Genomic DNA, 12,029 nt, shown 5'->3' with positions numbered 1-12,029 from the left:
TCGGCTTCTCTGGCGTCTCCCCGTGGCTTCGTCAGGTTGCTTCGCTCCGGTTTTACCTGCGAGCAGGACGCGAAGAATTCCCGCAGCAGGAGCTGCTCTAGCCCCGTGACAGCTTCCCTTGTTTTTGCCACTATGCGAGGCAGGACCCCCTTTCACTCTCCTTTGGCACTAATGAGCTCCCTTCACCCTCTTCTTCCACAGTGCTTGTATCAGTTCCTGGCGTTTGTCCCACCAAGCAACGAGAGCCTGAAAAAGCCAGGCACGGCGTCGGTAATGGTTGATACGCAGCATCCACTCACCCTGATGCTCAACAGCTCTGTGGGTGACAGAGAGCTCTGCAAGTACGTGGCCCAGCCCCAGGGAATACATGAATAACTCTATCCTATATTTTGTATTTTTTTTTCCTTGGAGGCATATGACTACTCACACACCCTTTGTCCCAACTGTTTAGACCTAGAGTTCAGTCTTTGTCCCACTGCTGGAACTGCGGCATACATTGTAATTGTGCTGAAAGGACATAGGTGCAAGCAGGAGCCAGAATGGTGTTCACTGAGGCAGCATGTGCAAGCACCTGGTTTCTCTTGCAGGGAGTCTGTAGTTCAAGAAGACTAATGATGGCAGTGCATGTGTGGTAAAAAATTGGTGTTGGGCTATGGGAGGGTAATGCTTGGCAAAGACAAGGTCCTTGCTGGATCATGCTGTTAGTCCAAGTTTTTGTCTTGCCTGTCCTAAAGCATTAGGGCTCACAGCCCCCCTAAATGCTGCTGTGGTACCTGCATGTAGTGGTGGCGGCTCAGCAAGTTTAATTTTTTTTATCCTTTGCAGGATTCAGTATCATTTTGGAGAGTTTGGCAATTATTCCCTTGTGGTAAAGGCCCTAACTGCAAACACGGAAACTGTTTCTTGTGACCTAATCATCAATGAAGGCCCTATCAACAGCTACCTCCGTATGTAATGCTCTATTTTTCTCTTTAATTCTACAACTTGCATGTCTCCCAGAAGAACCACCTTCCTAAGAAGCCTGTGCAGCCACTCATGCTGTGCTGAAGAGTTGTCATGGGCTTGCCTCTCTTCTTTCTCAACATCTCGCTTCCTTATGTTATACACCCATCTTGAGGCATTGACCAGGATCAGGCCATATATCTTCATGTGATATATGGTATGCCCACAACCTTTTTGCTGCAGGGTTTAGTCCAAAAAAATCAGTGGGTATGTGTCCAGAGGGAGATACTGTCATAGCTAGTTTGTTTCCCCGCGTGTTTATGTATGTACACAGAATCCTCCCTCTTCTTCCCTCTGTCTTGCTTCTCAAAAAATTGGAAACAATTCCCACAGTGTTTGGATTTTTGTTTGTTGTTGCGGTTTTAATTTTAAACCTGACATTTTTCTTTTTTTGTTCATCTCTTTTCCAGGACTGTTTCAAACTCTTGACTACGTCTCTTCCATTCTTCTCCTTTACATTGCATTATTTTTCAGTCTTTCCAGTTTCCCAGCTGTAAAGAAAAATTCTCCATGCTTGCAAACTTGGTGTATTGTCCACTCCCCTGTCTCCTCCATGTTGAGGCTGTTTCAAAATCTCTATTTTTATTCTTCAGAATATATAGCACATCAGCTCTTCTCTCACTATTGCCTTGTGATGCAATGCAGTTCTATTTTTACCTTTTTTATGCCAACATGTGTAGTCCCTGAGCTGCACTTTGAAACTAGCCTGCTTTTGTGTTGGGTTGTTCTGGGGGTTTGTTGTGAGGTTTTTTCCCTCTGGAACTCAGGCTAGGGATGTGTATTGCATGGAGAAGGTGGTGTGATGATTGGTGGGTTGGGATTTTTGTCATGTTTGTGTCATGCTTGGCCAAGCCCAAGTTGCGGAATGATTTTATTAGATCATTTAAAGAGTTGTGTTCTTCTCTTTCTGTGTAGCTATTCTCTTTGCTTTCCTGGTTTACATGGGGATCCTTGCTGTCCTGATTGTTGGGCGCCTTTTTATGAAGTAAGTGAACAGAAATTCCTCCTTGCACATGAAGTGGGGCCACCAGTTTAAAAACATGCGAGAGTGTGGTAATGCTTCAGAGTCCCACTTGTAGCCCTGCTTGCAGATCATCAAATCCTATTATCAGGTTGCCATGTGCAAGTTATGCTGTAGTAGCTGTCTGTGCAATAATAAATGCACAGCAATGTGATTTTGCTTGAGGGATATCTTGCAGCCTTGTTAGCTTGTAAGCAGAGCAGTTACTGCAGAGCAGCTGATGTCCACTGTAAGCTCATGCACACTCTACCTCACCCTCCTATGACTTGTTCCTGGGTCTAGCCTGGAATCACTAAGCAAAGTCAGTGGGACCTAAATGTGTGTAGCATATGCAACCTTCCACCTTGTGTACTTCATGGCATGAGTCATCCTTGCCTGTAAGCAACTCAAGAATAAAACCCCCAAGCCTGAGCTTGTCAGTGTAATTACACAGCTGGACTTAATTGAGATCCTAGGTACTGGCTGAATGTCAGTACCTGTGTGAGCTGTAAAAACAGAAATAGGGACTGTCCCAACTTTTGATTTATGCTGCTAAATAGTTGCTATTAAAATGAAATTGACTCTAAAGTACTTCTTGTTTTGTTTCGTGTTTTAAACTGTTACTAATTTTCAGAATTGATCCAGTCAGAAACTGGGTTTACAAGAAACTGAACCCCAGAGAAACTGATCGTCTGATTAATTCTGTGAGTGACCACACTATCTTTAGTTTGCATTCTGTAGTGTTTTCATCTCTGAGGAAAACACACACTATTTGGACATCCGGAGACTTGTTTGTTACTAATCATCTTCCCTTTGGCGTGTTCCCCTTAGCAAATCTTTTCTTGATGTCCGAGGCAATTTTATGTCAATGAAGAGTGTTTAGAATGGGTTTCCATGCAAGTTTAGTGGATTCCCTGTAGACCTCTTGCAAGTTTTGAACATACAGCTTTGTGCCCTCTTTAGTTCCCTTGAAGCAAACGTGTTGGTGAAAATACTGGCCCCTTCTGGCATAGTGTAAGGGAAGGGAAGAAATGACACCCTTCATGTCTGCTTCCCACACAGCAGGAATTTTAGCAAAAAACTGAAGCCTAAATTTCTCTGGTACCCCTAGAGCTGGCATTTCTGTGTGAACCCCGTTTTGTACTAGAATGTAGATAGTTCATCACAGTCTGGACTTCACATCTAGGCCAAACCTGGTCCAAACCCATCTAGAATAAAAAGACTTGGAAGCAGAGCTCTGCAGCAATTCTTGTAGTTTTTCATCTCTATAGCTGTGATGGAGTGGTCTGCTTCTTTATGCTGTCACTGAGGCTGATCAGAGTAGTTTAGGAAACTCAATTGCAAAGAAGCCACTCCTGCATTTAAAAAGATTCATTTTCTGCTAGTTTAGCTCTCAAAGCAGTCTCACTGTGGTGTCAGACAAGTTCTGATGGGATGGGATGAATCCTTTTTGAGGGTCAGCAACTGGATTTGCTCAGCTCTGTTGTAAAGCAGTACTCACAGTGATGGCAAGTCTTTGGCTGATTTGGACTGGACCCAACTCTCATGAGTCTCAAGCACAGGCTCTTTTTACTGAGTTATTGTTTCTACCTGGTCAAATGTGGAGTATGGAGCATCTGCAATCATTATTGCAGTATGGTGGAGCCAGGAAGAGGTTATTGGTAGCAAGTGAGGAAACAAAAGGAAGACAGGGAGAATAAAGACAGAGTTTGTGAAAGTTTGGAGTTTGCTGACCTCTGTTCCCTAGGCAGCTGGTGCAGCTGCTGACTTGCTCTTCATGTCTCTGGTTTTTTCCCAAAGGAGCTTGGATCCCCAAATACAACAGACTCCATTAACTGTGATCCTGCCCCGCATTCGTGGAGCACAGCCTCTCGGCAGCGGCTGCATTCCCTGGACACATTCCGAGGGTGAGCATAAGATCTTGCTCAAAAGCATTCCAAGGGGAATGAGGTTTTTCCAATGGCGGCTTGACAGTGTATGGAAATATATAGCAGATGGACAGTTCAAGGTGGTCTGTTTTACTTGGAAGTTAAGCAAGGTTTTAATTTCAGATTTTCCAAAACACTTTGCAGTTGATCTAGTCTGAAGAAACATTAAAGTTGTGATAGAGGGTGGAAAAGAACAACATGTGTTCAGTGTGAAAATGCTTCGTGAAGGAGCTTACTTCAGTTCGCTGCCACCCGTGATCTTTGAAACACTGCTTCCTGCTTGGTAAAGCTGGAAACCTTGTTGGAAAACTTGGAGATCTTTCTTTAAAAATAAAATAAACCAGATCTCACAGTTAGAAATGTTTTAGTGGGGGTAAACAGTAACTTTGTGTTCATATATATGTATTCCATTGACATGCAATACTTAGTGTTTTCTTGTCTTTTTAGGCTCTCTCTTGTAATTATGGTGTTTGTTAACTATGGAGGAGGAAAATACTGGTTCTTCAAACATGAGAGTTGGAATGGTAAAGTACAATTGAGACAGTTAATCTGGGTTTTAACTGCAGCAGTGTCTAGGTATGGTTAGCATTGCAGCTGCTGCAGTGAGCTGTTGTTCAGCTGAAGGCTGGCATGCTGTGCCAGTTTGCCTCTGCAGGGTGTCTGGCCTGTCAGGTTAATGGACAAAGAAGTGTATGGTCCTGCTCATCACACAGCAGCGGGATGGTTTCACATCACAGTCTGTGTGTAACCTTTTCATTTGTCACAGAGGTTCACATCTTCAACTTTTCTGTGTTAATGACCACAGTCAAGCTGATGTTGCTCAGTGCTGTAAAAACATAATGCCTTGACTGACAAGCTGATGGGGAAGGAGTTGGGCGTTGTGGTGCCCCAGTGGAGAATAGCAAGGATCCCATTCCTGAAATCTTTTCCAAGGCACAGCAATGAGTTCTGACCCTCTTCATGAAGAGTGGTAAAAGCAGTGAACCAAGATGATTAGCTCTTTATAAGTTTTGTTTGTAACATGTTTTAGATTTGGGGACATCAAGTAATTGCAAGCAGTCTGCAATTCCTCTAGAATCTCAACAATAATATTGTTAAAATTTAGGGAGGGTTCAAGGTAAATAATGTGCTCCTTCGTATTTCTCTGTAGGATTAACTGTGGCTGATCTGGTGTTTCCATGGTAAGTTTTCCTGAAGAATACTTCTTGTATGAAGTGATTCTTTATGTTAAGGGTTGCAAGCAGGACATTGGGTGCACCTTGCCTCCAAGTAGAAATGTATTTGGAGGGGTGAATTTGTCTTGAATCTGCCCCTCCAGGTAACCACAAAATCCTTATGAACCAGTAGAAAGTAGAAGAGCTAAGTGTTTTTGCTTCCCCCCATCCTCCTTCCTTCCACACACAGTGTCATTGGGAGGCCCAGGATTATTCTGCCCATGGAAGTGCAGTGTCCCTGAGAAGCTCATTGTCATGCTTCTGTGTTGAAGGTGGTCAGTCTGGCAAGATTCAAAGCTGGATTGGTGTCCAGATAGCCAAGTACATTTTGGATTAAGCTAATATTTCTATAACCAGACAATGATCTTATGGGGAAGCAGTTATCCCATCTGCCCCTAACATGCTTCTCTACACCAGTTGTGGTTATTTTTGGAGGTGGGAGCTGGTCTTGGACTGTAAACCTAATCTAGAGGGGAGGACTGGGTCAATTCTGAATCTGAATCATAGATTTGCAGCTTGTGTTTTACTGTTCTGAAGATGCTAATTTAATTTTGAGTAATGGAATTTTTCGGTAGCATATGAATTGCTGGAAAAAGACCAGAATGCAATTACAACCCTGCCTCAACTGACCACTGAAAAAGGTGGAAGGGTCCCATAGTGCAAGCTCAGTAGCCTGGGAACAGAGGAAATAGAATTGTTCAATTTCACTCAGTGAAATTTTGTTGGGCCAGTGAACTAACTTTGTTAGTTTTAGTGTTTGCTGTCACACAAGTGTAATGAGACGTCAGTCAGCTCCATTTTCCATCTGGTCTGTTCTCCAGGTTTGTGTTCATCATGGGGACATCAATAGCGTTGTCACTGAGCTCCATGCTGAGGTGGGGAAGTTCCAAGTGGAAGGTGCTCAGGAAGATCCTCTGGAGGAGTTTTTTGCTAATCCTGCTGGGAATCATAGTTGTCAATCCCAATTACTGCCTTAAACCCTGTGAGTGGAACTAGCTCCTTTTCTTGCATTTCTGCAACTGCTGTTCCTGCCTCCTTGGCTAGGCTGTTGCAAAAACAGTGTCAGCCTTGCTGTACTGATCAGCTGTGTGGGGGCAGTTTGATGGTACCCTGTAGAGTGCTGTTCAGTTCTGCATTGATGCAATTCTCTCTGTCAGGCTCCTGTGCCAGTCACTGCTATCATCTTAGTAGTGACTTTCCCAGGATTATGATTTACAGAAGGTTGGGGTGGCAGGGTGGAGGTGTCCGTTGTTACCTGCAGATGCAGTGTGCCTCAGCTCTCCCTGGAGAAAGGGTAGCTTTCATATTTACAGAAGAGCCTGTGTTTACTCCTCTTTCACATTGCTTACATGTTTTCCAGTGTCCTGGGATAATCTGCGTATTCCTGGGGTGCTCCAGAGGCTGGGATTCACATACCTGGTGGTTGCTGCTCTTGAACTTTTGTTTACAAGAGCTGAGAGTGGAACCTGGGTGAGTTACGTGGGGAGATGACAAGTGAAACTGGAGTAAGGTTTGGGAACCTTTCCTCTTGTTTGGGCACAAAGAACACGAGAAATGGTAAGAAAACATGTAGCATCTTACCTGATATGTAGTGCAGTCTGACCTGGTAAAAATTTCGGGAAGCGTGCACCCTTCAGTGTCCCAGTCTTCATTTTATTCCACCTAGCTTTGCTGTATTTGAGGATTTCACAAATCCATTCAGATGGTGCTTAGAAGCAGGCATTCCTAGGCACTTTTGATGAATTTCCGTTGCCAAAGGGAGCCCAGGGACAGGCATCTCTATGCTCAATCCTGTGGTCTGTGTTTTGTCCAGCTAATTTGGCAGCGTTTTTTCACAGCAGGGGAAAGTAATACTGCTTTTTGGCCTTTTGAGAGTCTGTTTTCCCAAAAGGCTTTTGTTCTACTCATGAATCAAAATTCTTTTTGACATTTTCCAAGTTAAAAAACATTAGGGGCTTTTGTTTTGGTTTGTTTCTCCCATCCTCTCCGCCCTCCCCATGTAACTAAGTGTCTGGAAATCGTTTTTGAAAATGAAAGGTCTATTGGTAGAACCCAATTTTGTAATGACAGCAGCTCCCTCTTGTATCTGGGGGACTGCCTGCCAGGAAGTACAGGTTGTCCCCAAGGGCATGGTTCAAACTTGCCAGCTAACACTCCCTTTCCTCCATCTCATGCAGGAAGCATCGTATCCTGCTCTGCAGGATATTCTCCCCTACTGGCCACAGTGGATTTTCATTCTGATTTTAGAAGTGATTTGGCTCTGCCTGACCTTTTTGTTACCTGTGCCAGATTGTCCTAGGTAAGACTGTGCTCTTGGACTACTTTCTGTGGGGCATCAGATAGTTTTTCTTCTACTGAGTAGAAAGTACATTTTATTACCCATGGCAAAGGAATGGAGAGCTTTTAGGCCAGCAGCGTTAAAGGAAGCATTCACCATGTGAAAAAACTTTCTTTACTTTCTATCTAAAGAAGAAGATTAAAATCTCCCTGAGGTCTGTGTACAGCAATATATGATCATTGCAATGCCATCAACATGTGCCTCTAGCCAGAGAAAACACTGAGCATTTCATGTGCTGGGCCAGTAGTATGGAGCATACCAACACTGTGTGCTATAGCCTGCTTGCCTCTGTCCTAGGGGCTATCTTGGTCCTGGGGGCATTGGAGACTTTGGAAAGTATCCCAACTGTACTGGAGGAGCAGCTGGTTACATTGATCGTTTGCTTCTTGGAGAAAAGCATATATATCAGCATCCCTCTTCAGGTGTAAGTAGCTTTTGGTTTGTAGTATGAAGCCACAGGCAAGCACTGAACATACCTGTCAGGAGGGGCTTGGGAATGATACATACAAGGGGATTTAAGAGAAAGGAGATTGGTTGTTCAGGTGCCCTGTAACAACTGTTTTCTCTCTAAGGTGACTTACCAAACAACGATGCCATATGATCCTGAAGGGATCCTGGGGACCATAAATAGCATTGTTATGGCATTTTTGGGACTGCAGGTACCTCTTTTCTTTCTGGCTGCATGCAATAATGGAAAGATTTGAAGGAAGCTTGGAAGTGGGGAGGCAACTGGGTTTCTTTACTTATGACTGAGACTGGTTCTAACAAAAATTTTCCAGAGCAATGCTTTCAGGATGACAGCCTCAGGTGAGTGTCAGAGAAGTGGAACCTAACATGGCAGTAACTTGCATTAGATACACCTAGACTTTTTCTTAGTTTTTGTAAGGGATGGACACAAGAAGTTTTCAAAATATCCACCTGGAAACTTCGTTTAAGATTGGGCTTATGCTGGGAGTAGGCTAGCTCTGCATGTTGCAAAATAAGGCCAAGAGATGCATAGATTTCACAGCTCCATTTTAAGTGTTTTAAATATTAAAGCTGTGTTTGTTCCTCATTGCTAATTTTCTGCTTGATGTGCAGTGTTATCTGTCTCGCATGGGTGCTGAGTGTGCTCACCTTACCTGACTTGAGGGAGGCAGAGATCCACATTGGTGTTACCAACTCCAAAAGCTCACAGCTCGCCACTGTGTTTGAAATGCAATACCATGATGCTTTTTGATGCAGTTCTAGTTAGTCACTGCTGGCTTTTCTGACTGTGCAGCAGCTGTGAAGCAAACTGAAACTCTTGTGCTGAGAAAGGAATGTTTCCACATGTAGCACAGGGTACAAATTGGTTGGGAATATCTGTGGGGCAGAGCTTGGAACAGAAGTGTGACACTGAGGAATGAGTCATTAGGACACATTTCTTAATAGTGTATGAAAAGGAGCACATGCTCTGAGCAGGTCAGGGTGTGACATGGTGCTGTGGAGAAGCTGTTGGGGCTGGCTGTAGTGTTCCTTTATGCAACCCTTGCTAAGGGAAATGGAGCTCAAGTTACATTGTGTTTACCTAATAAAGTTGCTTCTCCCCTTCCTCAGTGTTAACATAGCAGGGGAGGGAGAAAAGGTGCACCTCTATTGCTGATTGGGTTGCATTTACTCATTTTCCTCTTCTGTGTCCATTCTTTGCAAAGAGTCCTCATTCTGAGCCTTTCAGCCACTTGGCTGATATAAATCCTATTAGTGTTCTCTGTCTTTGCTCAGGTAGCTGGTGGCAAATATAGCTGGCTCTTGAAATGTAATTACATTAATGGACATTATTTTTTTTAATTCTTTTATAAGGCGGGAAAAATTACTTTGTTCTACAAAGACCAGCACAAACAAATTATGAGTCGGTTCGTCATATGGAGCATATTAATGGTAAGTCTGATAGTTATGTAGCTCTTTTACAGACAGGCATTGTATTGCAGTGCAAAGTTAGTTAAACACGTTGCAATGGTTATATAAACTTTAGCAACTTTCTATTTCAGGGAATTATTTCTGCTATCTTGACAAAATGTTCTAAAGAAGAAGGGTTTATTCCCATAAACAAGAACTTATGGTAAGCAAAGAGATACAACTTTTTGTACGATTATGTTAAAGTACTACTTTACCTTTTGTATATTGAGATCTGTATCACATAGTTCTTTAACTATTAATCCTTCTACTGAAAATGTTTGTAGGTCAATATCGTATGTGACAACCACAGGCTGCTTTGCTTTCATCCTCTTATTGGTGATATATTACCTTGTGGATGTCAAGAAATTGTGGTCGGGTGCTCCATTTTTCTACCCAGGTCAGTTAAGATCACAGCAGGAAACATATTCCTTCCAATTCTTTCTGCACTGATACTATCCTTTTGCTTTCTACGCTTCCCTTGTCTTTAAAAGAGTAGGGATTTAGGATGAAGTAACCTGAAGGATTCCAGAATGATTAACTTGAGTGGAACCTTTGCATAGAACTGGGATACTTGAGACCAGATATTTAGGAGAGAGGGACAGTCAATTGTTTAAACAAGGCCTGGAAGCTGCTGTTGGTATTGCCTAATGACAGTTCTCAGTTTGGTCTCTAGTTAAGGTCCCAGTGAACAGCTGCCTAGTACAAAGCAAAATACCACAGCTGTTCATAATTGGTTTTGGAAAGGACTGCTGAGACTTGTGTAACTTAATGGGAAACTCAAAGGCCTGTCAACAGAGTAATACCACTTCTGAAGATTTGGAAGATGAAATCCCCTGGGCAGCTGTGTAGGTTCTGTCTCTGTGATTTTAGATAAGCATGTCTCCCAAAGTATCCCACTGTGGTTTTAACCACACTGGGCACACAACAAACATGAGTACAGAATGCAAACCCACACCAGAGGGGACCTTTCAGCAGCTTTGGTGTCTGGTATCTGGACAGGAAAATGGGTAGGGTGACAGCATGGTATCGTACCTCCTACCAGAAATCCCAGAGCTTTGAAGGGTAGTCAGCATTTGTTTGTTAAGGCAACAGATCTGACCAGATAGGTTGGCACTCGTCCTCCCTGAAGACAATAACTTATTATTCTCCTTATTAATACAATTGCAGGATACTGGTTGTGTTTTCAATTTAGCACAAAGGTTGTTTGTATTTCTTTGTAATAAATGTTTCGGGGAAGAGAACCCTCAGACTGTATTTGAAAGTGCACATATGTAGCATCTTTAGGGCAAGTAACATTAGCTGTTGTTGTCTCCGTGCCACTCTGTTTTATAAGCCTGGCACGCTTATAAAAGCAAGCCTGCTTGCTCTGAAGCAAACTTACCTGCTCTTTCAGATGGTATGATCTGTGCTTCCTTTCAGGAATGAACTCAATCCTGGTCTACATTGGACATGAAGTGTTTGAAAACTATTTCCCTTTTAAGTGGAAGATGCAAGACAGTCAATCCCACGCAGAGCATCTGACTCAAAACCTCACTGCGACAACTCTTTGGGTCTTAATATCATATTTACTTTACAGGAGAAGGATATTCTGGAAAATCTGATAGAGATGGTCAAAGTGTAGCAGGCCTAGACTCTGATGAGGCAAGTGGATTATCCTGAAATATGGTGGATTATCCTGGAATACTGCCACTCATGCTAGGCTGTATAATTAAAAAGGGATACTAGTTCACGTTTACAGTGCCATGGAAGTCGTCACCAAGACTTTTATGTGACTAAAGGGACAGTATTTTCCTATTTAGCAAAACCTTACTAGTCTGCTGTTGCTCTCTGTTTCCTGTCTTTTGTAAATATTTTACTGATTTCCCTCCTTCACATAGAGGAAGTGAACATACAGTTGGGCAGTCTAAGAGAGCCTGATGGTGTTCACGAAAGGAACTGCAAGGGATCCGGGTGGTGACTCAGGGGTTATCAGAATGGGCCTGTGGTAACAGTCCTTGCCTCTGACGCAGAACCTCCTGACTCAGGTGGTCTGGGGTCTGTATATATCCTTGGCACCTGTCACATGTCTGTGCCCCTCTGGCTACTGGCACACATTTATTTAACTTGGCCGTTGCCTCCACTCAGGAGCACTGGCAGCATCCTCAGCCCTGCACTTGGGTTGGTGGTGCAGTTACTGTCTGGGAAAGCTCTGTGTCAAGTGGTGCCCTCAGCTGATCATGCTTCATTATATTCTTCCAATTTGGCCTTGGACCAAAACCTTAGATTTAGGATCCTGCTGAAGCCTGCTGCCTAAAATCTCTTCTGTTGGCTTATTAATCAGCAGGCTGCTGCTACAGGTTTGCAGCCCATCTGTGCATGTTCTGGGCCTTTGTGTTACATACCTCTAGCATGGATGAAGTCCGAGTTTCATGTGCTACACTCTAGGAGTGCAGAAAGGCCAGTTCCTATTGCCTTTGTATAATCACTTGGATACTGCCCAATTTCAGTCAAAGCAATCCTCTTTCTACATGGATTTACTTAAGGGACCTGAATCTGAAAACCAAACTAGTGCTAATAAAAATCCTGAAATACCTTGCTGTGTTCTCTGTGTATGTATAAAGATGGAAAGAACTAAGACAGACACCTTAGTA

At 43.3% G+C, this 12,029-nt stretch overlaps 1 protein-coding gene across 1 annotated transcript; it reads left to right on the top strand.

Moving 5' to 3' along the window:
- The first annotated feature begins 117 nt into the window (after window positions 1-117).
- On the top strand, window positions 118-11,971 carry HGSNAT (heparan-alpha-glucosaminide N-acetyltransferase). Its single transcript, XM_018072148.1, has 16 exons — window positions 118-341; window positions 826-947; window positions 1,918-1,987; window positions 2,637-2,706; window positions 3,803-3,909; window positions 4,378-4,454; window positions 5,081-5,111; window positions 5,966-6,126; window positions 6,505-6,614; window positions 7,322-7,443; window positions 7,780-7,906; window positions 8,055-8,141; window positions 9,304-9,381; window positions 9,492-9,562; window positions 9,684-9,796; window positions 10,819-11,971. Exons 1-16 carry the CDS (start codon window positions 133-135, stop codon window positions 10,998-11,000), a joined length of 1,737 nt encoding a protein of 578 aa, XP_017927637.1. The 5' UTR covers window positions 118-132; the 3' UTR covers window positions 11,001-11,971.
- The last annotated feature ends 58 nt before the right edge of the window (window positions 11,972-12,029 follow it).

Source organism: Manacus vitellinus, unplaced genomic scaffold (assembly GCF_001715985.3).
Source record: "Manacus vitellinus isolate BGI_N305 unplaced genomic scaffold, ASM171598v3 scaffold_0_pilon, whole genome shotgun sequence".
Taxonomy (NCBI): domain Eukaryota; kingdom Metazoa; phylum Chordata; class Aves; order Passeriformes; family Pipridae; genus Manacus; species Manacus vitellinus.
This window is presented reverse-complemented; position numbering and strand designations above follow the sequence as displayed.

Excerpts from the sequence above, each read along its gene's own strand:
- HGSNAT (XM_018072148.1), top strand. The coding sequence starts at position 133 with ATGCGAGGCAGGACCCCCTTTCACTCTCCTTTGGCACTAATGAGCTCC. Across the intron at positions 948-1,917 it reads CCCTATCAACAGCTACCTCC|CTATTCTCTTTGCTTTCCTG; the intron begins GTATGTAATGCT and ends CTTTCTGTGTAG. Across the intron at positions 4,455-5,080 it reads CAAACATGAGAGTTGGAATG|GATTAACTGTGGCTGATCTG; the intron begins GTAAAGTACAAT and ends ATTTCTCTGTAG.